General features: G+C 46.4%; 1 protein-coding gene across 1 annotated transcript; it reads right to left on the reverse strand.

Moving 5' to 3' along the window:
- Positions 1-2845: 2845 nt before the first annotated feature.
- Positions 2846-14724, reverse strand: CA7 (carbonic anhydrase 7). Its single transcript, XM_007517758.3, has 7 exons — positions 14600-14724; positions 11984-12181; positions 6431-6549; positions 5204-5299; positions 5040-5102; positions 4300-4455; positions 2846-3604 (listed from the first exon to the last, which is right to left on the reverse strand). Exons 1-7 carry the CDS (start codon positions 14637-14639, stop codon positions 3482-3484), a joined length of 795 nt encoding a protein of 264 aa, XP_007517820.1. The 5' UTR covers positions 14640-14724; the 3' UTR covers positions 2846-3481.
- Positions 14725-27556: the final 12832 nt, after the last annotated feature.

The raw sequence follows: 27556 nt of genomic DNA on the forward strand, positions 1-27556 counted from the left end.
GAGTCTTTTACTTTGGTTCAATACACTAAAGTGATTTTCTTAAAAATAAAAACAATTTTTCTTTTTTTATTTGCCTCCAGGGTTATCACTGGGGCTTGGTGCCTGCACTACGGATCCACTGCTCCTATGGCCATTTTTCCATTTTATTGGATAGAACAGAGATAAATTGATAAGGGAAGGAAAGACAGACACCTGCAGACCTGCCTCACTACCCCGTGCAGGTGGGGAACCGGGGGCTCCAACTGGGATACTTATGCCAGTCCTTGCACTTTGTACTATATGTTCTTAACCTGGTGTGCCACCATCCAGCCCCCAAAACAATTCTTCTTTAGCATACATTGAGAACTCTGGGTCTGATAGAGGAAACCTGTGGGCTGGCCATTCCTATCTGTTCCCATGGCTGCAACCCCAGTTATTCTGGGTGTCTGTGTGGAGAGGGGCAGGAGAAAAGGAAACAAAGCCAGACATCACCCAGCTAGTCCAGGCCTTCAGGACTGCAGGCGCAGAGACCCCATCTTTGGGAGTCTTCCCCTACAGCAGAGGCTCAGCCAACTTAGCTCTTGCCTATTCCCAGATGTCCATGTTTCTCAACTCCATATGACCTATGACCTCAGGGAGCATCCAGCTTGAGGCAGGTGCCTCAAAGACTGCAGAGCTGTCTGCTGGTACCTTATTCAAGCCTCCAGAAGTTGTTGGAGCCACCACAGGCGCCAGTAAAAGCAGCCAGCTTGGCACTCAGTGCCGCCCCTCCACCCTGGGGTCAAAGGCTCCTGTGAGCTATTCTGCACCCAGCAGGCCAGAGCTGAACAGGGGTGAGGCACTCCCCTCTAGGTCCCCTACTTTTGCCCCTGGAAACCACAGGCCTCTGGATTTAGTTCTGGGGCTAGGTCTTCAAAGGTTTGGCTGCCCCCAAAGTATCTTTCCAGTTCAGCTTCCCCAACCTGAAATGATAGCATTAGAGCCCTGCTCTCCTAGGAAAGAAATCATTTCTAGGCGCTGTCTCCTCCTAAAGTGTATACCTCAATATGGCATGGGCCATAGTTCATTGCCGTTCTTCTTGCAGGGAGGCCTTTTCTTGGGCACAGACTCCCGGTGTGCCCACCCTGTTGTGCACCAGATGCGGGGGTCTAGGAGAATGTCACCCAAGGCAGCAGGGGCTGAGTCTTACAGGACTCACTCTGTGTCCACGACAAGAGATGACTCGGAGACCAAGCTAATAGCAATGATCCGTTTATTGATCAGAAAGGCAAGGCTTTTAAGGGGTTGCAGAAGGAGGTAGCTTGTTTATATCATATATGGTTAAAGCATAAAAGGGGCAGAGAGAGCTAAAGGGTTGGGAAAACTATCAGATGAGTGATCTAAGGAATGAGGAAGCTAGATTTTGATGTACATGGGTGTATAGGGGTCCTTGCCTGTCAGGGGGGTGAGGTTTGGTTATAGTCTTATTCAGAAGGGCAAGAACAAAGAAGTGAGGAAAGGGGCTTCTGATAGCATCTGTGTAAGCAGGAGAGCCATTTTGGGAATGAGGAAGTAGGGTTATCAATGGCTAGCAGACAGAGAGGTGTCCTGAGGGCGGAGAGAAGATGGGTCAGGTATGATAACTTCAGGTAGCTTTTGAATAAGCAGACCATTTGGTTTAAAGGCAAGGAAGTAAGCCATTGTATTGGGAATGCAGAGTCCCTGTGAGGCAGAGTCTGACAGGTGAAGCTGAACCTGAAGGCCGTTCTCTCCCATGCTCAGTCTCTGGTAGAGAGAGGCTGAAAGGAAGACCGTGTTCCTCAGGCACCCATCTTTCAATGAGAGCTTCCACCAAGCTCAACCATATCCTCACAGTTTCCCTACAGCTCATGAACTTGGATTTGTGAAACATACAGAATGGTTTTCTTTTCCGTAAATTGGTTACACCTAGCTCTCAACCCCCATTGTCCTGGGCTGGTAGGAAATTCAACCCAGGTTCGATCCCCTGCACCACTGTAAACCTGAGCTCATCAGTACTCTGGTAAAAATAAATAAATAAATAAAAATGAGCCACAGGAAATTCAACCCAGGAGGTCTTCTTGTGCCACACTGAGAAGCAAAGATCTGGGTATCATGGGAGGCTCTTCCAACAGCCAGTTGTCTCTGCCTATTTTGCACCCAGCAGCATGGCCCCTTTCAGTTTAAGAGGTGGCCAGTATACCACTCAGCTCTGGCTATGGGTGGTGTTAGAGATCAAACCTAGAACCCCTGAGTGTAAGTCTTTTTAAAACATATTTATTTATTTATTCCCTTTTGTTGTCCTTGTTTTGTTGTGATTATTATTATTGTTGCTATTAATGTCATTGTTGTTGGCTAGGACAGAGAGAAATAGAGAGAGGAGGGGAAGATAGAGAGGGGGAGAGAAAGATAGACACCTGCAAACCTGCTTCACCGCCTGTGAAGCGACTCCCCTCCAGGTGAGGAGCCGGGGGCTCCTACTGGGATCCTTACACGGTCCAGTCCTTACGTTACCTGAACTTAACCCACTGCACTACCACCCGGCTCCCTGAATGCAAGTCTTATTCACTGTTGCTGTGCATAGGATACACAGTAATGCCCACGCCCCCACCAGTCCTTTTCAGCAGCACACACACCAGGGCTCACTCACCTCCTCTGAACCTTTCTGTATGCCTGCTTTCTCTCAGCATCAGACGTGGCCTGGGGCTAGGAAGAAAGTTCAGAAGTAGAGTGCTCTTCTTGCATATGCAATGCCCTGGGTTCTATCCCCAGCACTGCATAAAATGGCAGGCAGGTCCTCCAGTCTCTCTCACTGCCCAATCCACAATGCCTAGAGTAGTAGTGACAGATAACACAGGCACTCAGTGGGTATTGGTTACATGGATGAATCAATTTATTAATCAAGTCAAGGACAGATTATCATGTAGGTGGCTTTGGTGGTTGAGTGGCAATGAGGGGCAATATTACCACATAAGCTGCAGCCAAGGCCTGCCGGTGGCAGCAGGTGGCTGGAGGGCAAAGGCCATGTCACCTCCAGCAGGCTGGGTGTTGATTTTTATGGCCTGGCAGTGAGGTGTATGTATGTGGAGGCCTACAGAAGAGGTAATACCGAGGGGGCAGCTCTGCCCACCTCTGATTATTGCTTGAGTCTTTCTGGCAATGCCAGGTGCCTGCCCCAGAGCTCTGTCTCATCCATCACAGTGTGAGCTCAGGGTAGAGGTCACTGTCACTGCCAGTGGGGAAGACAATAGGAGGTTCCTGGGGCCTTTTGGTTCTGGAGAGCAGAGGGAGCCCCAGACTTGGACCAGCTAGGGGAGCTGAAGGATGTCCCCCAACTCAAGGGCCCAATCAGAGAAGCCTCCAGAGTGGCCAAAGAGCAAGCCAGCTGAAGGGGAGTTCCCAGCACTCCCCTGAGTAGGAAGCCTCAATGATTTGGTGTCTGCTGACATGGAAGCCCTTGGGAAGATGGTGGGTGCACTAGTGGCCCACTGGGCAGGTGGGCAGCTCAGGCCTGGAAAGAGGCCTTGACCACACGACCCTTCAGTGGCTGTGGAGGCCGGAAGTTGTTCACCATGTGGATCCTCTCATCATCCTCTGAGGTGAAAAGCAGGCTCCGGAACTTCTCCATCTTGAGGAGGCAGAAGAGATATTTAGAGCAGAATAAGTATGCTGTGGTCCTTTCTAATTCCAGACACATCATCTGCCATGTGCACATGGCACATCTCTCAGGCATCTCATTTTGTTCCTAGGGCTTGTTTCCCACTCAGTCCCTCTCTGGGGCCCAACCTCAGTTACTTTACTCCCTAGAAGGCCTCTGAAACTGAACCCCACTTCACTTAATTCCAGTCAGATTCTAACACAGTTCCAGAGACAGCCTCTCCGAGCCCATGTCTATACTGTGATAATTAACAATAAGTCCACTTCTAACCAAGACTAAGCATTTCATAACAAAAGATGGGAGCCTGGGGCCAGGTGGTGGCACACCTGGTTGGATGCACAAGTTAGAATGTGCAAGGACCCAGGTTGAAGCCCCCAGTCCCCATCTGCAGGGGAAAAGCTTCACAAGTGGTGAAGTAGGTGAAGCAGGTATCTCTCTTCCTCTCTATCTCTCCCTCCCCTCTCAGTTTCTGACTGTCCCGATCCAATAAATATTATAAAATATTTAAAAATAAATATAAAATAAAATAAAAAATATTTTAAAAAAAAGACAGAAGCCCCAATTGTGAGAACACAGGCCTGTAGGGTACTGGATTAGAGAGCCTTACTCCTCAAGGTGGGTGCTGAGTGCCACATCCCTCTAACCAGTGCTCCATGAGGACTCACCTGCCTCTCAGAGATGGTGATGGGTTCCTGGAGCACAATCCAGGTGACACTCTCACTCAGTGGAGGCGTGGTCAGTGAACCTGGGTAGGTCCAGTAGTGCCTACTGGCTGGCAGGAGGCACTTGGGGTTGAAGCAGTTAAACTGGGCCTTCGTGCCCTGAGGCAGGATAGGGAGAACCCAGGAATCAGCTTGAATCTGCCCTCCCCTCTCCCCCCAGAACCTACCCAACAGCCTCCCCACCTGATTCAAGCAGCAGGATTTAAGCTTCTCCTTAGTGCACTGATGCAAATTGTGGGCAAATGGCTGCAACCTCTGAAAGAACTTCCCAGACTGGGCTGCGCCCTCTCCACCCATTTATTTATCTTTATGGAAATGTTGTGAAACCCCCTCCCCCAGCTCTTTGCCCAGCATGTTCTATTTTCTGCCTTAGGTGACCTTTAGTGCACTGTCACAACTATGACAGTCATTCCATCAACCCTATATCCAACTAGGCTGTGTGCTGAGCTTCTGGGGATGGGGTCACTAATCCTAATGAAAGAGAACCAGTTGTAGGACATTTCAGAGACCCATCTTGTACCCTTCCTCTCAGTGAGACTGTACTGCCAGAAAAGAGAAGTGAATGGGTCCACCCCAATCAATGTCTGATCTCCGCCTTGCCCCTGGCCCCATCCCACATCCTCCCAACCATTCTCCCCACCCCCAGGCTGTTCTGAGTCAGGGGCGTGGACACCCAGACTCACCTTAAACCGAACCATGTAGAGCGCATCTGTCAGCTGGTTCATGCTGGGATGTTCGTCCCCTGTCTGTCAGAAAGAGTGGTGTGAGCCTAGCACCCAGTAGTTTGGAAGCAGGAGCAGTGCCAGGCTTCCTAAGCCCCTCCTGACCCCAGATAACCACCCCTCACCTCCAAGAAGACACCAACCACAGCTAGGCCATCGGATGCTGAGGCCGCCTCCCCAAAGGTGCTGTACTTCTTGGCATTCCAGTGAACTAGGTGCAGCTACAGAGGCAACAACAAGGCAGGCAGTGCTTAGTGCTCCAAGGAGCCAAGGGAGCAGGGAGCTGGACTCCCATACCCTCTGCAGGAAGGACAGACTATCAAAAGTCCCACACCTGGGCCCCTCCTCCAAAGACCCACCCTGCTGGGGCCAAACTGTTTCCCGAGCTTCAGAGAACACACAGAGGAATCCAGCTCAAGCTCTGCCTCTGTGAACTATGGCTGAACTAGATAAAGGCTACAGCTCACTGAGGAGATGGGCCTATGGTGGAGGCCAAGGACCAAGTGTGGAGGTAGCAGGTGGAAGCCTAGGGAAAGTATTCCAGGCAGAGAGGACAACACAGGCAAGAGGGTGAAGTTATGAAAGAGCCAGGAGCGGGTAGGGGATTATCACATGTGAGTCAGCATGGGAAGGGATAGGGCAAGATAAAGTCTTGAGGGGCCTTGAATACAAGGTTCAGTCCCCCCACATTTTTTACAATTTATTTTTATTATTATTATTAATAGTTTACTTATTTTAATGAGAGAGATATATAGATGGAATGACAGAAAGAGAGAAAGAGACAGAGAGAGAGAGAGAGAGATCCTAGAGGACTGCTCTGGCTTATGATGGTGCTGGGGATTGAACCTGGGACCATAGAGCCTTAAATATGAAAATCACTGGCATAGCCATTATACCTTCTCCCCTGTCCCCTTTCTATTTTTTATTCTTTTAAAGATTAATTTTAATGCATTTCACATGATATGGTTTTCCCATGAGAAAAAAGAGAGAAAGAAAGTAGAATACCACTCTGGTCTACATCAGGCATGCAAGTCCTTCACTCTCCCAGCCGAGCTTATTAGCCAGCCCCCACCCCCCAGTCCCCTCCACTGTCTTTAAAAGGTTGTTGTTAGCAGGGTTGTGGTGGGACTGGATTGGCTCTTTAGAAAACACTTTCTGGACACACAGAGCAGGATAGCAGTGGGCAGAGTTTAGGTAGAAGAACCTATGCTGGGGATGGGTGGAGGGTGTCTCCCAAAGCCCCTTAAGCCTCCTTCTCTCCATGCCCAAGTCTATAGCAAGCACTAGTTAAGCCCACCTCAACCCACCACCTCCCAGCCAAGACAGGGGCTCAGGCAGAGGCAGGCTCTCACCTCACTGGGGAATGACTTGCCATCCACCGTGTGCTCTGAGCCTACGTTGTGCTTCTTGCCCCAGTGGAAGTGGAACTGTTTGAGGCGGTAGGGCCCATCCAGGGGGCCGCCTGTCACCACTGTGGGAAGAAGTGGTGCATGTAGTCATGGTATGCAAGAGCCACACCACTGGCAGGCAGCTATGCCAGGATGAGGGCAATGCCCAGGAGGGGGTGGGTCTCTCTTTCACTTTTCTTCCCTTCTCTCTTTATTTTCTTTCTTTTTTTAATTTTTTTTTTATCTTTGCTTACTAATAGAGACATCCAGAAATTGAGAGGAAGGGGGAGATAGAGAGAGCAGGAGACAGAGAGACACCTGCAGCACTACTTCACCACTTGTGAAGCTTTCCGTACTACAGGTGGGAACCAGGGGCTGAGCCTGGGTCCTTGCGCACTGTAACATGTGTGCTCAACCAGGTGTGCCACCACCTGGCTCCATCTTTTTTTTTTTAATTTTTATTTATTTATGAGAAAGATGGGAAGAGAGAGAAAGAACCAGACATCACTCTGGCACATGTGCTGCCGGGGATTGAACTTGGGACCTCATGCTTGAGAGTCCAAAGCTTTACCACTGTGCCACCTCCCAGACCACATTCTTTTTTTTTTAAGACTTTTTAATTTATTTATGATAAAGATAGGAGAAGAGAGAAAGAACCAAACATCACTTTGGCACATGTGCTGCCGGGGATCGAACTCGGGACCTCATACTTGAGAGTCTAAAGCTTTATCATTGCACCACCTCCCGGACCACCTCTTTCTCTTTCTCTGTCTCTTTTTGTTATCTCCCCACTCCTGGTCAACTTTGTCAGATAGAAAGAGACAGAGACCACAGCACCAAAACATCCCCTGGCACTGAGGACAGGGTTTGAACCTGGGACACATACTTGGCAAAGCCAGTGACATCCCAGGTTAGCTATCTTGCTGACTCTGGGCCAACACAGAAGTTCCTGCTGCCTGTGAAGGAGTCTGGGACTGACAGTATATCTCTCCATCTAGCCATTATTCCTGCCCAGTTTTTTAGACAAGCTGGGACCTTGCCTCTCAAACCCCCACTCATCACTAATTATGGACCTCTCATGTCTGGAGGCCTAACCCCAATCTGGGTGAGAAGAACTGTCTTAGTTCTTTTTTTTAAATTTAAATTTCTTTTTTTTTATTGTTGTTGTTATTGATGTAATTGTTGTTAGGTAGGCCAGAGAGAAATGGAGAGAGGAGGGGAAGACAGAGAGGGGGAGAGAAAGAGACACCTACAGGGAGTCGGGCAGTAGCGCAGTGGGTTAAGCACACGTGGCGCAAAGCGCCAGGACAGGCATAAGAATCCAGTTCGAGCCCCTGGCTCCCCACCTGCAGGGGAGTCACTTCACAAGCGGTGAAGGAGGTCTGTAGGTGTTGTCTTTCTCTCTCCCCTCTTCTCTCAATTTCTCTCTGTCCTATCCAACAAAGACAACATTAATAACAACAATAACTACAACAATTAACAAAAGGGAATAAATATTAAAAAATTTAAAAAATAATAAAATAAGGAAAGAAAGAGACACCTAGAAACCTACTTCACCGCTTGTGAAGCGACGCCCCTGTAGGTGGGGAGCCGGGGGCTCGAACCAGGATCCTTATGCCGGTCCTTGCACTTCTGCGCCTTGCGCGCTTTAACCTACTATGCTACCGCCCAACTCCCTAATTTAAATTTCTTTATTGGGAATTAATGTTTTACAGTTGACAGTAAATACGATAGTTTGTACATGCATAACATTTCCCAGTTTTCCACATAACAGTACAAACCCCCACTAGGTCCTCTGCCATCATGTTTCAGGACCTGAGACCCCACACCCACCCCAGAGTTTTCTACTTTGGTGAAATACACCAATTGTTTAGTTCTTATGGTAGCCCATAAGGGACAGAACTTATTATTAAGACAGAAACTCTTTAATTCTTTATTAAGAAAGGATAAGCTGGAGCCAGGGTGGCACACCCGGTTAAGCACTCATATTACAGTGCACAAGGACCCAGGTTCAAGGCCCTGGTCCCCAGCTGCATGGGGGAAGTTTCACAAGTGGTGAAGCAGGGCTGCAGGTGTCTATCTTCTCCTCTCTCAATTTCTCTCTGTTTCTATCCAATAATAAACAAATATATATATATATATCAAGCCGTTTGACCAAGGTCTTACATCATGGCACTGAACTAGGATCTAAGTCTTTATCTCCTTAACTCTAGAGCCCAAACTTCTAATCACCAGGATGCACTGCCTCCCCAGAAACGCAGTCCTCCCCAGGACCTGGTGTTGTCTAGAGGCCAGCAATTAAGTGTCCCCACTCTGATGATGAGGTCCAAATGCTGCCAATGTCTCTTTCCCATGGCCTCCTAGAAAGACCCATTCATATCACTTTTGTGTCTTTTCCACCCTGATGCCCTGTGGACTAAGGCCATGCTCAAGGCCTCCTGGGGCTGACTGAATTTCCAGCTGAAAGGGATCTAGCCTTGGAGGGTGCCCCAGCCAGACCTGAATGTGAGCCCCTGTATCAGGTAACTGTCCAGGACTCAGAGTTCCCCTGGGCCCCTCCAGCATATGTGACCAGGGAACATTACCCACATAGGGGAGGGTGGGGAGGGATACCTTTAGGACCTCTCTTGGCTGCCATTTCTTCTCTTTATTTTATTAATTTACTAGCAAGAGAGATGGGAGGAGAGAGAGAGAAAAAAAAAAACAACAACAAAACAGACATCACTCTGGTACATGTGCTCCCAGGGATTGAATTCAGGACCTCATGCTTGAGTCCAGTATTTTATCCACTGTGCCACGCCCTGGACCACTGCTACCATTTCTTCTCTGAGATCAGTCTGTTCATGACTGTGTTGGGAGGTCAGGGACTAATCCAGCTGTCCCATCCTGGGGAGGCAAGAACAGCTGGGCCTGTGGGCTGAGCTCCTTATGACCTGTGAGCCTCTCCCAAGTGGGACGCCATAGTGTTATCTCTCTCTCTCTCTTTAAAGATTTTATTTATTTATTCATGAAGAAGATAAGAGGAGAGAAAGAAAGAACCAGACATCACTCTGGTACATGTGCTGCTGGGGATTGAACTCAGGACCCCATGCTTGAGAGTCCAATGCTTTATCCAATGCACTACCTCCTGGATTACCATAATGTCATCTCTCTAAGTGAACTTCCTAACTCCTTGAACTTGACTTGAGCCTCTACTGCCTTCCCTGACCAAAGAACACACTGTTATTCACTATGCACTCTCTTGGTTTGGCACTTTGCTAGTATCAACCCCCTGGTGACCTTGATGGGGCCACATTGTATCTGCCAATGGGATTGAGGCTGAGGAAGGTGAGTACCTTGCTGGAGGTCACACTGATGGTGAGTAGTAGAACCCCAATTGCCTCACTTCCAAGCCCCTCTCTACTGGTTCAGCAATCCAAGGTATGTACCCCTCCCTAGCAAATGTAGTCTTCATTGAACTACCAATGTCTTACTTGAGTTTGCTGTGCCTTTTGAAGGGTGTTAGAAGATATATAAACTGGGGAGTCAGGCGTAGCGCAGCAGGTTAAACACGCATGGCGTGAAGCGCAAGGACCAGCCTAAGGATCCCGGTTTGAGTCCCTGGCTCCCCACCTGCAGGGATTCGCTTCACAAGCGAATCTGTCTTCCCCTCCTCTCTCCATTTCTCTCTGTCCTATCTAACAACAACAACAACAATAATAACTACAACAATAAAAAATAACAAGGGCAACAAAAGGGAAAATAAATAAATATTAAAATGTATTTTAAAAAAAGATACATAAACTATATGTCTATGGCTATCAAGAGGTCTAAGTCCCTTCCCAAAACTCTAGGTCAAAGACTTTTCTTTGTTTTTTTTTTAAATATTTTATTTATTTATTAATGAGAAAGGAGGAGAGAGAGAAAGAACCAGACATCACTCTGGTACATGTGCTGTTGGGGATTGAAAATAAGACCTCATGTTTGAGAGTCCAATCAATGCCTTATCCACTGTGCCATCTCCTGGACCATGGTCAAAGACTTTTCTTAAGAATTCAGTACCAAGAAATTCTGAGTCTCTCTGATCTGCTAGACCACACTTCTGGAGCAAAAGCCATAATTAATTCTCTTTCTCTTTTTGCCTAGCTTACCAGTAAGCTCAAGACCAAGCAATTAAGATCATTCTTTCATGAGATATCTGGCTTCCTTAATCTTTTCTGCCTCTTGACTTTCTGTTTGAAACTTAGGTTCTCTTGAGTGCTTTCACTGTGTGTGTATGGGAGTGACTGGGGGTTATTTAGTGACATAGAGAGGAAATGGCAGGGTTCCAGACACTTCCAGTTACTTCTCTGACCAAACAATTCTAACACACTTCACTTCCATTGCCACAGGCCTGGTCACTGTCACTGAAGAGCACTCCTGAGGCCTCTACCTAAGGATTTTTCAACAAAGAATGTGGACTCTGATCCCTGGGCAAAGAGACTTTGGAAGCAGCTGTCACAAGTTCTAACTGCCTCTCTCTGGTTCAAGATGATTGGGACCTTGAGGCCACTGGTGGGTTGGAAAAAAAGACATTTGGAGTTGGATCAGACTGTTTCTGGGGCCAGCAAAATAGCTCAACTGGGAGGGCACCTGGTTTACTATGCAAGATCCCAGAATACAGCCTGGACCCCACTCCTTGGAGGGAGCTTTGGTGCTATGGTATCTTTCCTTCTCATTCTATCAAAATTCTATCACCTCAGGTTGGTGAAGCTCAAGTTAGGACAAAAAAATTAGTTGTGGCATTCCCCAGCTTAACTTATAGAGATAGATTCTTTCCTTGTCTATCTTAAAGGAAGGTTCTTGAACAGGATAAAGAAGCTGCCTAAGGTCTTAACAAAGGACCTGAAACATATAATACTTTAGCTCTCTTTTCTTTCTACTAGGTTGGGTTTGGCCAGATTACAGAAGAGGGTTTGGCTTTGGGCTACACAACAGATCAGTGATGGAAAACCAACCCAACCAAATGCACAGGGAGAAAGGCAATTCACCTTCCTTCCTTCCTTCCTTCCTTCCTTCCTTCCTTCCTTCTTTTATTTCTCTTTTGTTTCTTTCTCCTTCATCCTTTCCTTTCTCTCTTTCTTTCTTTCTTTCTTTCTTTCTTTCTTTCTTCCTTTCTCTTTTTCACCATAGCAATGCTCATCCCTGGCTTATGGTGGTATAGGGGTTAACCCTGGGACCTGGGAGCCTCAGGCATGACAGTCTCTTTGCACAACCATTATGCTATCTCTTCCACCCTACAAACTAGCATTTCTGAGCATCTGTTCTATGCTAAGATCACATCACTTCAATCCTTCCTCTCCATGACCTTGAAGAGGGAAAAAGGAGTCTTATTACTTCTGTTTTATGCACAAGAAGACTGAGGCTCAGCCTAAAGCTTCATAGCTGGCAAGAGGGGAGACTTCTTTCTCTACTATGGCATACCACCTCCTGAGCCTGCCCAATACCAGGCTAGAGCTCCAGAGGGACAAGTTCCAGGCATCAGTAGGGACTACTTACCAGTTTGGTCATCAGTGTCATTAAAGTCCACCTGGACAGAATGTCCATTGTTGGCAATGCTGAGGGATGTGCAGGTCTCATAGGAAAGCTCCAATGGCTTAAGGCTGGGTGAGTAGACAGCCTGGCTGGATATGATATTGATTGGGGATTGGCGGTCTCCCTGGGCAATGGGGTACATCTTGTGCCACTGTGCGGGGCCTGCAGCAGGGAGAGAGACAGGACTGAGGCTAGGCTGGATCTTTGAGCTGTAGACTCACAGCCCCTGTGGAGGATGGTCTCCTAGTATTCTTTCAGAGTTTAGTCCCTGATTTGAAGCCACGTGGTCTGGAGCTCCAATCTCCTCTCTGCCTCCATTTCTCTGTCTATGAAATGTGCTCATTAAAGTCTCACTTCCTGGAAAGGTCACATATAGGAGGGAAGGAGCACAACATAGCCGTAGGCTCAGAAGCCATATTGGGCAGTGAGTCCACCCTAACTTCCTCTATGTGCTCCAAGAGACCCCAGAAAGCCCTAATAAGATCTCTGGGTTTTACACCCCTCTTTTCATACCTCAGGAAGAGTCAAGTTGGTGTTTGTTATGACCATAGCAAAAGCACACACCAACCAAACTTTGGCTGTAACTTGCATTTGTTCCTTCTAACCACCTCATGAAACAGAAAGCAGTGTGATCCCCTTTGCACAGAAAAGGGAAATGGGGGCAACTCACACATATGCACATACTCCTGGGCACTGGTATAAGTACACAGCATGTGCATGCACTGCCCATGGCTGCTCTTCCCAGGCACACATGTTGTCAGCTCCCAGGAGGTTTTTGTATGTGCACATGCATGTAAATAGTGAGCTAGATCCAGAGCAGCCAGGCCCAGCAACACACATGTGCTCAAATATATACAAACCTGCTGACTACCTCTGTCACACATATGCACCCTTACATATAAGTGCCCTCATTGCAAACCTAGGTCTGCATTGAGAGATGACAGCAAACATTCTCATACACACACACATACACACCTGGGTGAACACCCACGGGCACCCACCACCTGCCTCCCAGAGACTCCATCTGCAGCCAAGAGGTTCAGCATCTCCCCGGGGAACATCCTGAGATACAGTCTATTTTTAGAGTGGTTGCCGGCTGGTGCTTCTCCCTGTTTTTGGCTTCTTAAGTTTTCCCAAGAAAACAGCAGCAGGTGCCGACAGAACTGTGTCCCCAGTGGATGACTCAGAACCATGGCCCAGACCCACTGGGATATTTTTGAAGTCCTGTGCTCATGCTGCATGCTAGCACCTCTCTTCTCATCATTCCCCCGCTCACTGCCCCAGGTCTAGCTGGGGAAGGGCCAATGGCCTGAAGATGGCAGGTTGTATGGGATGCTGAATGCTCAGAATTGGAAGGCAAAATTAGCAAGAAGGCTGGATGGTGTAAAGACATTCCCTCTACGAAAAACCTTCAGCCAATGCAGGGAACCAGTGGACCTTCTATGGGTTCTGTCAGCCCACCTGCATTCTCTGTTTCTTTCTCCATCTCTACTGTCTCTGTTGTCTTTTCCTGAATGTCTCTTTCTAACTTTTGCATATCCAAATGACAATTGAAGAGGTGGGTTCTCCCCTGGAGAATTTGAGAATTTGCTCCTATCCTGGGGGGGGGGGGTTAGAGAAAGTTAAAGAAGTCTTAGCACCTTCCTAACTCCCTTTTGCCCATTGTGACCTCTTGACCCCCAAGCTGCAACTCAGGACCTCCAGGGATCCCCAGAGTAACCACCTCTTCCTAGATAAGTGAGGATGAGAAAGGTTTTTCCAGCTCTTGCTTCCTTTTCTCTCCAACCCTATCTGCCCTGCTTCATCTTGGTAAGTAGTGCAAAGGGTAGTAAATAGCCCAAATGCCGTTTTTTGATAAGAAATGGTCCCCCAAAGGGAGTTAAATTCTTAGAAAAGTCCCAGAAGCTTACTCAGATCGCCTGGCTGTCCACTTCTGCCTCTTCTTCCAGGCAGCCTGAGGAAACTGAGGCTGATGGAGGAGCTAATTTCCAGGTCAAACCAGGAGGCTGGTATGGGCCACTGGCTCCCACCTCTCGCCAGGACATGACCACACACCCATATCCAAGATCCCCTGCCCTCACATACCTGCCAGCACACAGGCTCAGACACGTCCACGGGGCGCTTCCCCTGGACACCACGTCCTTGCCCACGCGGCACCCCTCTCCCCGAGGTCCCCGCACATTGCCGTGCGCGCTCCCCGCACCAACACCCGCGCACAGTGCTCCACCCCAACCGCCCCGAGTTGCCTGGGCCACATCCGCCAGCCTTGCCCGGCTGAGTGAGCGTGAACTGGGTCCAAGCGCGCCGCCCCTGGGGCTGCATGGAGGAGGCGGCAGGATGAGCTCAATCCTGGGGTCGCGGGTTGGTGGCGGAGCCAGCCGGGGCGCAGAGCAGACTTTGCGCCAGACGCAGAGCCAGGGCTCCGGCTGAGCACAGGAGCCGGGTTCTAGGGAACTGGACGGGATGGGGCGATGGGAGGTGGGGGGCGTCCTTTCTGGCTTCCAGGATGGAGGCTGACAGATCCAGGAAACCTGTCCGGGCGGCGGGTCGGGGTCCAGGGTGGTCGGGGTCTGCGCTTACCATCGTTCTGGCCGTAGCCCCAGCCGTGGTGGCCGGTCATGCCGTTGTCCTGCCCGCAGCTGTGCACCTGCCTGCTCGCTGCGCTCCCGCTTGTTCGGGCTGCTGCTCCGGCCCGCTGGTTGCGGCGGAGCAGCCTCTTAAAGCGGCGGCCAGCGGGAGGAGCAGTTCCCGGGAGACCCGCCTCCCCAACCTCCCACCTCCACCCCTAGCTGGGTGAGTGAGGCCCTCACTGCCCCACCTCCGCTCCACTGCAGGTCAATTCTAAAAGGATCTAAATCTCTCGCCCCCCCACCCCGCAATCCCAAACACACACACACACACACACACACACACACACACACACACACACACACACACACACAACCTAGTAGGGCAGCCCTCCTTCTTTTCTCCAGCACGTGCACAGACCGTGGGAGGTCCCCCAGCTCCCCCACAACCCTTCCCATTCCCATGCAGGTTTGCCCCTGCACTGTAAATCCCATCTTCCAGTACCTGGATTCTGGGCCCTGAATCTTCTAAGTTTGGAGAATCCTCTTGAAACTGCAAATTGTCCTGCCTACCAAGTGTCCAGAACCGAGTGTGTGTTCTTCCTATATATAGGCTATGGCCCCCTACAACATTCACTGGGTTGGTCTCCTAGTAAAGTCCTCTTCACAGTAGAGGAACAAGGAGGGCCTGGAGAGGTAAAGTGATTTGTCCTAGGTCACCTGGATAGTGACTGAGGGATCCCCATTTCAGACACTGTGCTCTTAACCACTTCCTCTTGGTGCTGGGTGGGGGAGGGGATCCTGTGAATGTGGAGGGTCTAGGAAGCCTGGGATGAGTGTAAGACAATCTGAATTGGCCCAGGTAGAACCAGACACTCAAAGGGACAGTGGGATGGAGTACTATATCAATTGGTGGGTATGAGGATATATAGAAAAGTTGAGTTCCTGCTGGAATTGAGTCTGAGGCCCTGCTTCCCACTTTCTCATTCTTTCTATTGTTACCTCCTTCCATCCAAGATTCCATGCTGTTCCTCTACAAACTGTTCTTTTGTCCTCCATTCTTTGCTTGCCCATGACCTTTGGCACACCTTCTGGAAGCTCAGAACCCTCCACCCTGCACTCAACTTTAGTGCCTGTCATGGTCCTACATTTTCCCACCCATGAGTCCTGGTCCTTGCTGTGTCTTCCACTTGATATGTCCTCTGTCTTCCACCCACTGGCTCCGGCCAACCCAATCTGATTCATCTCAGAATGTGGCCTTGTGCCAAAGATAGGGCTTGTCTCTGGCAAGGCCACAGCAGGCAGTTTGGGGAAGACAAACAGATGGGTGGATAGAACAGACAAATGATCCTACCCAGGGATCTATTTCCAACAGAAGTTGAAGGGCCATTTGCAGATCTGCTGGTTTGACCTTGACCACAGGAGACTATTTCAGACCCTGATCTTGGTTGGCCTGGTGAAGGGCTCTGCCAGTCTGGCTTCCTGGCTCTCCTATATTTCTGTGCCTGTCCTGACTTCTCTCTCTTAGGTCTTACCCCCCCCCCCCCAGGCCTCCCAGGTAGATTTTATGAGATTTTATTTGGCCAGCGTCAGCTAGTCACTTGCCAGCCCTGCCTAGATGTCCCAACTCTGATCCAGGAGCTGAGAGAGGTCCTTATATAAATTTGATGGGGGTAGGGGGGTAGATGATACATGATAGAGATGAAGGTGGTGGCCACCAAGCCCAGCATGTATCAAAAGAATTAAATCAATATCTTCTTACCTCCAAGGCAGAAAATTTATCTTCAAACCAAGAAGACAAAGACCCATAACCTCTGCCTATCTGTCAAAGGAGCCAGCTACCCTATTCCTGGGGAAGTGTCAGAGTCTGGGGACAAATATGCCCACTTCATGGACCCACTCCTCCTCACAGTGACTCTGATATTACCCATATTTCCTATAGGATTAAAACACTTGGGGGTTGGAGAGCAGAGAGACAGAGCTCCAGGTAGGGTGTAGGCCTTGCCACACATAGGACCCAGGTTCTCAGCCCAGCACTGCATAGAAGGTGCTGTGGTAATGAAGTGCCAGTACTGCTGTCTCTCTCTCTCTCCATATATATGCAACCTGTGCATGTGTCAGGCACAGGCTCCATTAAAAAATGGAATTATTTGGGCCAGGCAGTGGTGCACCTGGTTAAGTGCACACATTACAGTGCTCAAGGACCTGGGTTCAAGTCCTTGGTCCCTACCTGCAGGGAGTGGTGAAGCAGGGTTGTAGGTATCTCTCTATCTCCTTTCCTCTCTCTCTTTCTCTCTTATTTTTTAATTTTTTTATATTTATTTTTTTATTTATTTATTCCCTTTTGTTGCCCTTGTTGTTTTATTGTTGTAGTTATTATTGATGTCGTTGTTGTTGGATAGGACAGAGAGAAATGGAGAGAGGAGGGGAAGACAGAGAGAGGGAGAGAAAGACAGACACCTGCAGACCTGCTTCACCGCCTGTGAAGCGACTCCCCTGCAGGTGGGGAGCCGGGTTTGGAACCGGGATTCTTATGCCGGTCCTTGTGCTTTGCGCCACCTGCGCTTAACCCGCTGCGCTACAGCCTGACTCCCTCTCTCTTATTTTTAATAGCTTTATTTTTGGATAGAGACAGAGAGAAACTGAGAGAAGGGGAAATAGAGAGAGAGACAGAGAGACACCTGCTGTCCTGCTTCACTGCTCATGAAGCTTTCCCTCTGCTGGTAAGGAGGGAGCCAGGGCCTTGAACCCCAGTCATTATGCACTGTAATGTGTACACTTAACCAGGTATGTCACCATCTAGCCTCTTCTCTTTCCCTCTATCTCCCTGTCCTCTCTCAATTTCTGTCTCTATTGAATAATAAAATTATACAAACAGAGCATAAGGGCCGGCGTAAGGATCCTGGTTCAAGCCCCCAGCTCCCTACCTGCAGAGGCGTCGCTTCACAGGCGGTGAAGCAGGTCTGCAGGTGTCTATCTTTCCCCCTGTCTTCCCCTCAGCTCTCTATTTCTCTCTGTCATATCTAACAACGACAACATCAACAACAATAATAACTACAACAACAAAATGGACAAGGGAGTGGTCCAGGAGGTGGCGCAGTGGATAATGCATCGGACTCTCAAGCATGAGGTCCTGAGTTCGGTCCCCGGCAGCACATGTACCAGAGTGATGTCTGGTTCTTTCTCTCTCTCCTCTTATCTTTCTCATAAATAAATAAAATATTTTTAAAAAAAGGACAAGGGCAACAAAATGGAAAATAAATAAATATTTAAAAATTGTACCAAAAATATACAAATAGAAATATTTTTAGATGGAATTATTAATTTAGTTTTGCGTTTAATTTCCACTTGATAGCAACCCTGGGGGATTTCTACCCGATTTTACAGGTGAGGTAAGTAAGACTCAGAGATATTGACTAGGGTATACAGCAAATGACAGAGTAGGATTGAAAACCCAGGGCTGTGGAGTCCCTTATTTCACATGTCTAAAATTACAGAGGAAGAAGAGGATTTCAGATTTGATTGTCATTTGCATATCTATGCATGACTTTCTCTGGAAGGACTAGAGAAACTAGGGAGAGTGTTTGTTTGCTTCCAGGGAGGAATCTGGAAGAGCAAGGTGGGGAGTGAGGAGAGGGGGGGTAACAAGAGTGCTGACTAAGGGTGGGAGGAACTCACTTTACCAACTATTCCTTTGTACCTTTTCTAAGAATTAAAGTATTGCCTCTCTAACAGTCAAATAAAAGTTGATCCAGGGAGTCTGGCGGTAGTGCAGTGGGTTAAGTGCACATGGTGCAAAGTTCAAGGACTGGCATAAGGATCCTGGTTTGAGCCCCTGGCTTCCCACTTGCAGGAGTCCTTCATAGGCAATGAAGCAGGTCTGCAGGAGTCTCTCTTTCTCTCTCCCTCCCTGTCTTCCCCTCCTCTCTCCATTTCTCTCTGTCCTATCTAACAACGATGACATCAATAACAACAATAATAACTACAACAATAAAACAACAAGGGCAACAAAAGGGAATAAATACATTTTTAAATTTTTTTTTTTTAAAGTTGATCCAATTCTTTCCTTCCTGTAGTTTGGCTTCAGCAGTTTCCTCTGGGAGCTGAAGTGCTGGGAACTCAGGCAGGAGAGAGAAGTTGTTGGAGTCTGCCTTCCTCAGTTGAAGCCCCAGTGCCCTCACAGCCCACACAGGTCAGCTTGGGAAAGCCAGTGCTCCCATTCAGGCACCTCTTGTCTCAATTATGTGATGTCTTTAAAGAGGAATTGATTTCCTGCTCCAGAGGTTACTCTTTGGTCTCACTGGCGTCAGTGGTTTCTGGGTTTCACTGGGGAGGGGGAGGAGAGCAGGAACCACTTGCATAGCTACACCTTATCCATCCTGTGACTCTGGCCACATCTCACTTCCCTTCTCCAATGTACAGTGAGTATCTGCTCTATGACCAAGACTGAGTGAAGTGGTGAAAGTGAGTCTCCCTGCCATACTCACCTTATAAGAATTCCTATGTTCAAACCCCCGTCTCCCCACCTACAGGGGAGTCACCCCACAGGCGGTGAAGCAGGTCTGCAGGCGTCTCTCTGTCTCTCTTCCTCTCTATCTCCCCCTTCTCTCTCAATTTCTCTCTGTCTCTATCCAATAACGAATAAAAAAATTATGATAAAAAGAATTCCTATGAACACTGACTGATATAACAAGTGCCCAATGCTTTATCAAAAGGCTGAGTCACACCTGCTTTTCACCTTATGCTATTCACACAGTCAGTGGGTCAGGTCAGAAATATGTTAGCGGGAGTTGGGCTGTAGCGCAGCGGGTTAAGCGTAGGTGACGCAAAGCACAAGGACTGGCATAAGGATCCCAGTTCGAACCCTGGCTCCTCACCTGCAGGGGAGTAGCTTCACAGGCGGTGAAGCAGGTCTGCAGGTGTCTATCTTTCTCTCCTCCTCTCTGTCTTGCCCTCCTCTCTCCATTTCTCTCTGTCCTATGCAACAACGACAAAAACAATAATAACTACAACAATAAAAAAACAAGGGCAACAAAAGGGAATAAATAAATAAAATAAATATTTTTTTAAAAAAGAAATATGTTAGCCTGGGGACTCTAAAGCAAAAGTTACAGTTCCTTGTATTTAAAAAAAGATTTTATTTATTTATTTATTTATTTCCTCCAGGGTTATTGCTGGGTCTTGGTGCCTGCACTACAAATCCACTGCTATTGGAAGCTATTTTTTCCCTTTGTTGCCCTTTTTCTGTTTTTATCGTTGTTGTGGTTATTATTATTGCTTACGTTGTTGTTGGATAGGGCAGAGAGAAATAGTGGGAGGAGGGGAAGACAGAGAGGGAGAGAGAAAGACAGACACCCGCAGACCTGCTTCACCGCTTGCGAAGCGACCCCCCCCCCCCTGCTGGTTGGGAGCTGGGGCTCAAACTGGGATCCTTACACTGCTCCTTGCACTTTGCATTATCTGAGCTTAACCCGGTATGCTACCGCCTGGCCTCCAAAGATTTTATTTATTGGGGTGTCAGAAAAGCCATGATACATTTTGCACAGAAAAAAACAAAAACGGGAGTTGGGCGGTAGCACAGCGGGTTAAGAGCACAAGGCGCAAAGCGCAAGGACTGGCATAAAGATCCTGGTTGGAGCTCCCAACTCCCCACCTGCAGGTCTGCAGGTGTCTGTCTTTCTCTCTCTCCCTCTGATGTTATTGTTGTTGGATAGGACAGAGAGAAATGGAGAAAGGAGGGGAAGACAGAGGCCGGGAGAGGAAGATAGACACCTGCAGACCTGCTTCACCGCTTGTGAAGCGACACCCCTGCAGGTGGGGAGCCGGGGGCTCAAACCCAGATCCTTATGCCTGTCCTTGCGTTTTGCACCACATGCGCTTAACCTGCTGTGCTACCTCCTGACTCCCTTCTTTCTTTTTTTATTTTTATTTATTTATGTTTTTGTTCTGAGCTTATTTTCTGATGTATAAGGTCAGTTGAGAGGGCTAACTGGATGGTCAAATGAGGTGATGATGTCTGTGAGATTCCAGTTAGCAAGGATGCATCACTGCCTATTGCCTGAGGTGCCACGGTTCCAGGTTCAATCCCCAGCACCATTGTAAGTCAAAGCTGAGCAATGCTTTGGGAAAAAACAAACAAACATCACCCTTCACATCCTAGAACCTCTGTTGTTTCTTCTTTTCTTCAGATATCCTTTTTCCAGTTATAGTAATAGCATCTATTAATTTAAAAGATAATAATTTTTTAAATTCTTTATTGAGGAATTAATGTTTTACATTCAACAGTAAATACAATAGTTTGTACATGCATACCATTCCCCAGTTTCCCATTTAACAATACAACCCCCACTATGTCATTTATCATCCTTCATGGATCTGTATTCTCCCCACCCACCCACCCCAGAGTCTCTTACTTTGGTGCAATATGCCAATTCTATTTCAGGTTCTACTTCTGTTTTCTTTTCTGATCTTGTTTTTCAACTTTGGCCTGAGAGTGAGATCATCCCATATTCATCCTTCTGTTTCTGACTTATTTCACTCAACATAATTTTTTCAAGGTCCATCCAAGATCGGCTGAAAACCGGTGAAGTCACCATTTTTTACAGCTGAGTAGTATTCCATTGTGTATATATACCACAACTTGCTCAGCCACTCATCTGTTATTGGACACCTGGGTTGCTTCCAGGTTTTGGCTATTACAAATTGTGCTGTCAAAAACATATGTGTACACAGATCTTTTTGGATGGATGTGTTGAGTTCCTTAGGATATATCCCCAGGAGGGGAATTGCAGGGTCATAGGGTAGGTCCATTTCTAGCCTTCTGAGAGTTCTCCAGACTGTTCTCCACAGAGGTTGGACCAATTGACATTCCCACCAGCAGTGTAGGAGGGTTCCTTTGACCCCACACCCTCTCCAGCATTTGCTGCTGTTACCTTTTCTGATGTATGACATTCTCACAAGAGTGAAGTGATATCTCATTGTTGTCTTGATTTGCATTTCTCTGACAATCAGAGACTTGGAGCATTTTTTCATGTGTTTCTTGGCCTTTTGGATCTCTTCTGTGGTGAATATTCTTGTCCAAGTCCTCCCCCCATTTTTGGATGGGGTTATTTGTTGTCTTGTTGTTGAGTCTGGCAAGCTCTTTATATATGTTGGTTATTAAACTCATGTCTGATGTATGGCATGTAAAGATCTTCTCCCATTCTGTGAGGGGTCTCTTGGTTTGGGTAGTGGTTTCTTTTGCTGTGAAGAAGCTTTTTAATTTGATGTAGTCCCATACGTTTATACTTGCCTTAGTCTTCTTTGTAATTGGATTCGTTTCATTGAAAATGTCTTTAAAATTTATGCAGAAAAAAGTTCTTCCAATATTTTCCTCTAAGTATCTGATAGTTTGTGGTCTAACATCCAAGTCCTTGATCCACTTGGAATTTACTTTTGTATTTGGTGAAATACAGTGGTTCAGTTTCATTCTTCTGCATGTTTCAACCCATTGTTTCCAACACCATTTGTTGAAGAGACTCTGCTTTCCCCATGTAATAGTCTGGGCCCCTTTGTCAAAGATTAGATGTCCATAGGTGTGGGGGCTCATTACTGGACTCTCAATTCTATTCCACTGGTCAGTGTGTCTGCTCATGTTCCAGTACCAAGCAGTTTTGATGACAATGGCCCTATAATACAGTTTGAGATCTGAGAGTGTGATGCCTCCGGTTCTGTTCTTTTTTCTCAAGATTGTTTTGGCAATTCTAGGTCTTTTCTGGTTCCAGATAAACATTTGTAGCATTTTTTCTATTCTCCTAAAAAATGTGCTTGGGATCTTGATGGGGATAACATTAAATTTGTAGATGGCTCTGGGTAATATATTCATTTTGATGATGTTAATTCTTCCAACCCATGAACATGGAATATCTTTCTACTACTTTGTGTCTTTTTCAATTTCTTTGAGTAGTGACTCATAATTTTCAGTATACAAGTCTTTCACTTCTTTGGCTAGGTTTACTCCTAGATATTTTATTGTTTTTGTTGCTATAGTAAAAGGAATTGATTTCTGGATTTCAATTTCTTCTAACTTAGTGTTTGCATAGAGGAATGCCACTGACTTTTGAATGTTAATTTTGTAGCCTGACACCTTACTGTATTGCCTGATGATTTCCAAAAGCTTCTTGCTGGATTCCTTAGGATTTTCCATGTATACTATCATGTCATCTGCAAATAAGGAGAGTTTGACTTCTTCTCTTCCAATCTGTATCCTTTGAATTCCTTGCTCCTGCCTGATTGCTATGGCAAGAACTTCCAACACTATGTTGAATAGTAATGGTGATAGTGGGCAGCCCTGTCTAGTACCTGATCTGAGGGGAAATGCTTCCAGTTTTTCACCATTGAGTATGATGTTGGCTGTAGGTTTGCTATATATAGACTCCACTATCTTGAGGAATTTTCCATCTATTCCCATTTTTTGTAGTGTTTTGATCATAAAGGGATGTTGTATTTTGTCAAAGGCTTTCTCTGCATCTATTGATATGACCATGTGGTTTTTGGTCTTGCTTTTGTTGATGTGGTGGATCACATTGATTGATTTACGTATATTAAACCAACCTTGCATGCCTGGGATAAACCCCACTTGGTCATGATCAACAATCTTTTTGATATACTGCTGTATCCAGTTGGCTAGAATTTTGTTCAATATTTTCGCATCTATGTTCATCAGAGATATTGGTCTGTAGTTTTCTTTTTTGGTTGTGTCCCTGTCTGCTTTTGGTATCAGGGTAATGTTGGCTTCATAGAAGCTGGCAGGGAGTATTCCAGTGTCTTCAATCTTCTGGAAGACTTTGAAAAGTAGAGGTATTAGTTCTTCTTTGAAGGTTTTGTAGAATTCATTTGTAAAACCATCTGGTCCAGGACTTTTATTTTTGGGAAGATTTTTGATAACTGTTTCAATTTCATTAGCTGTGATGGGCCTGTTCATGTTATCCACTTCCTCTTTACTTAGTTTTGGAAGTAAAATACATCAAACTTCTACTGAAAGAGCTACAGCTATATATTAACAGTAACATAATCATAGTAGGGGACTTCAATACCCTACTCTCTCAACTTGACAGATCATCCAGGCAGGAAATCAATAAAGACATAAGGGAGCTAAATGAAGAGATAGATAAACTAGAACTATTGAACATTTTCAGAGTCATTCATGCCAAGAAACTGGAATACACATTTTACTCAAATCCACATGGATCATTCTCAAGGATAGGCCATATGTTAAGCCACAAAGGCAGCATCAGCCAATTCAAGAGCACTGAAATCATCCCAAGTATCTTCTCAGACCACAGTAGAATTAAACTAATACTTAACAATCAACAAAAGATTAGTAACAGTGCCAAAATGTGAAAGCTCAACAGTACACTTCTTAACAACTTCTGGGTCAAAGAGGAAATCAAGGAAGAAATCAAAATGTTTTGAGAGTTCAATGAAAATGAAGACACAAGCTATCAAAATATTTGGGACACAGCTAAAGCAGTCCTAAGAGGGAAGTTCATAGCTATACAAGCACACATTAGGAAACAAGAAAAAGCACAAATAAACAGCCTGATTGCACACCTTAAAGACCTAGAAGAAGAACAACAAAGGAACCCTAAAGCAACGAGAAGGTCAGAAATTACTAAAGTTAGGGCAGAAATAAATAACATTGAGAATAGGAAAACCATACATAAGATCAATGAAAGTAAATGTTGGTACTTCGAAAGAGTAAACAAAATCAACAAACCTTTAGCCAGACTCACAAAACAAAAAGGAGAAAAGACCCAAATAAATAGTATAGTAAATGAAAGAGGAGATATCACAACAGACACCGCAGAAATTCAACATATCATGCAAGGCTTCTATGAACAACTATATGCCACCAAGCTTGAGAACCGGGAAGAAATGGACGATTTCCTAGATACCTACCAACTTCCAAAAGATAATAATTTAAGATTAGAAGAAAATAAAAAGTACTAGTCATATGATTTGAGAATCACCAGTGTTCACGTTAGTGACCATCTTGCCAGACTTTTTTGATATTAATGATACTTAAAAAAAAAAAATCAGAGAGGGCCAGCAAACTGCCAGAGCTGGGACCACAAGAATGAGTTCTTCCCTACAGACTTCAGGGAGAGTATAGCACACACATCTTGGTCTCAGACTTCTAGCTTTCAGAACTGATAGAATTAAGTTTTTATAGTTTTTTTTTAAATTGTTTTTTTGGTTCCAGGGTTATTACTGGGGCTGGGTGCCACTGTTCCTGGAGGCTATTTTTTTCCCTTTTGTTGCCCTTGTTGTTTTATCATTGTTGTGGTTATTATTGTTGTTGTTATTGATGTCATTGTTGTTGGATAGGACAGAGAGAAATGGAGAGAGGAGGGGAAGACAGAGAAGGGAAGAGAAAGATAGACACACCTGCAGACCTGCTTCACAGCTTGTTAAGCGACTCCCCTGCAGGTGGGGTCTGGGGAGCTCGAACTGGGATCCCTGTGCCAATCCTTGCGCTTCCCGCCACCTGTGCTTAACCCCCTGTGCTACCACTGGGCCCCCAAGTTTTTATAGTTTTAAGCCACTCAGTTGTGCTCCTTTATTATAGCATTCCTAGGAAATGAATACAATAAAGTATCCTTTTATAGACACCACAAACCAAAACTTTTCAAAATCATACATTTCTTCATAGTCTGTATAACTCAACTGATCCCCCAATAAAACCCACATTTGAGAATATATTCTTTCATGCAGTTCCTGATTGACTGAGTATGAGAGCCTAAGCAGTGACCTCTCACCTGTCACCTTCTGACCTTCCCACATGTCCTGGGTGTATTTTATTATCCCATATATTTTACCTGTCTAACTGGAGACAGAAATGTGAAATCATAAGCACATGATGAGCTGGGAGAGTCTCCAGCTTCTGTTTCCCACAGCTTGTGCTCCATCTGAGCAGGGTCAGAGGCAAGGAAGTGGCAAGAGGGCATGCCCCCACCCTGGTCCTAGAGACAGCAACAGGGTGCTATAGGGAAAGGGGAAATGCACCCATCATCACTGCATCATTACTGTCAAATTGCCCTCTCCTCTGCCCTGATCCAAGGGTGGGGACACACACTGGCATGCACATATCCACCTGACTTCAGGCAATTATTAACCTGAGGTTGCCTATAGGGCCTGGGGAGTAAAAAGTGAGGAATTCTCATTTCCCACCTTGCTGGCCTTCTGGCCTATGCACTCCTCCTTCTCCAACTTCCTCACTGGGAAGTCTTCATCCCTATCACACAGCTCCACTCAACTATCTCCTGGCTGCAAGTGCCTCTTTTCAGAAGGCAGATGGTTTAAAATTCCTCCTTGCTCTGTCTTCGAAGTCCTCACAACCTGGCACCAGCTGTAACTCACACCTCTCTGTCCACTCTCTTTCACCTAATTCCCTACCACACTAAGCTTACTTTAGAGCCTCCAGCCTCTGTGTCTTTTCTACTTCCCAGAGTTAACACCTGCTGTTCCTTCTGCTTAAATTAACATTCCTCCTAATCCACACCTTATGAAGTATTTATGCACAGGGGTTTTGCGGGGGGGGGGGGGGGGGGGCTTCTTTGGTGCCTCTCAGCACCCCAGCTTCCTCTCAATATTGAGGACCATATTGTCTAGTAGGTACTTGTTTACTATTCCTCTCCTCTCAGGAGAATATGAACCCCCAAACTTAATGGTCTTTGTTTCTGCAGCACAGAGCAACTTTGTAGTTCAAAGCAGGACCTCCCATGGCTTAGCTGCATGGAAGAATGGAAAAAACGGGTGAGCAATACAATCACAATAGAAAAAATAACTATACAGGTTTTTTTTTTCAGATACTGTGTATTTAAAACCTCATTAAGGCTAGTAGAATCCTATGCTGGTGACCCAATTACCTACATTGGACAGGTGAACTGAGAACTTAAAAGGTAAAGAGCAGATTACTATACTTTAATAATAGGAGGTTAAAATACAAACTATATAGCACAAAGTGAGAATTCCTCCACAATTATTACATGTACAAAGTGATCTTCTAGGGCTGGGGAGACAGCATTATGTTTAAGCAAAAGATTTTCATGCCTGAGAATCTAAGGTCCCAGGTTCAATCCCCAACACCGATATAAGCCAGACCCAAGCAGTGCTCGGTATCTATCATTAAAAAATTTTTTTGATTGCATTTGCGATTTGACTTCCTGAGGCAGAGCTACGAGCAGCAGATCGCTTTCTCTCCTCTCCTCTCCTCTCCTCTCCCGGATCAACTAGGAATACCAAAGGAGACCACACGGACCGAAATAAGACAGGACTAGAATGACCACAGGAACCCAGTAAATCACTCGTGAGTACAAACACGCGTGGCTGGTGACAGAGAGGAGAGAGGGGCCTAAGGAGAGATTAAGTGGCTGCTAACAGTTCAACAGTTTATCAGTGGAGACACCACCTCCAGTCTGCTCCACAACAAGGGGACAGCTGAAGGGAGGAAAGGACTCCCCAGAGACTCACCAAGTGCAACTCTGAGTCTCCATTGCTACTACCCTCAGAATCTGGAGCAGCAACAGGGAGGGACACCAGGGGACAGAGATCTAACCGGGAAACTCAGGAGAAGACCTATACCTCGGTGGCATAGCTGAGGGGCTGTGAAAGTCTCTTTGCATAACCACTGGATTATCTCTGCCACACCCTGCTTTATCTCTTGGTCAGGAGTCAGTGATTAAGCTAAGAAGCCTATTGATAGTTTAAAAGCCCTCAGGCTCCCATAGCCTACAGGGAAGAAAAAAAAAAGAGGCTTTTACACCACTGAGCTCCAACTCAGGGACTGAAAAAACTGTTAACATATATAAAATGGTTAAAACAACAAGAAAAAATATTGGAGACTCGAACCAGGACAAGAGTCCAGCTAAAACTCCTCCAGAGGGTGAAGCACAAAACAACGAGTTCAACATCCAAACATTAGCTAAGG

The sequence above is a fragment of the Erinaceus europaeus genome, chromosome 2 (assembly GCF_950295315.1).
Source record: "Erinaceus europaeus chromosome 2, mEriEur2.1, whole genome shotgun sequence".
In the NCBI taxonomy this organism is placed as follows: Eukaryota; Metazoa; Chordata; class Mammalia; order Eulipotyphla; family Erinaceidae; genus Erinaceus; species Erinaceus europaeus.

Coding starts and splice junctions, on each gene's coding strand:
- CA7 (XM_007517758.3), bottom strand. CDS start 14,639: ATGACCGGCCACCACGGCTGGGGCTACGGCCAGAACGATG. Junction 12,182..14,599: donor GGGCTACGGCCAGAACGATG/GTAAGCGCAGAC, acceptor TCCCTGCTGCAG/GCCCCGCACAGTGGCACAAG. Junction 6,550..11,983: donor TGACACTGATGACCAAACTG/GTAAGTAGTCCC, acceptor TTCTTCCCACAG/TGGTGACAGGCGGCCCCCTG.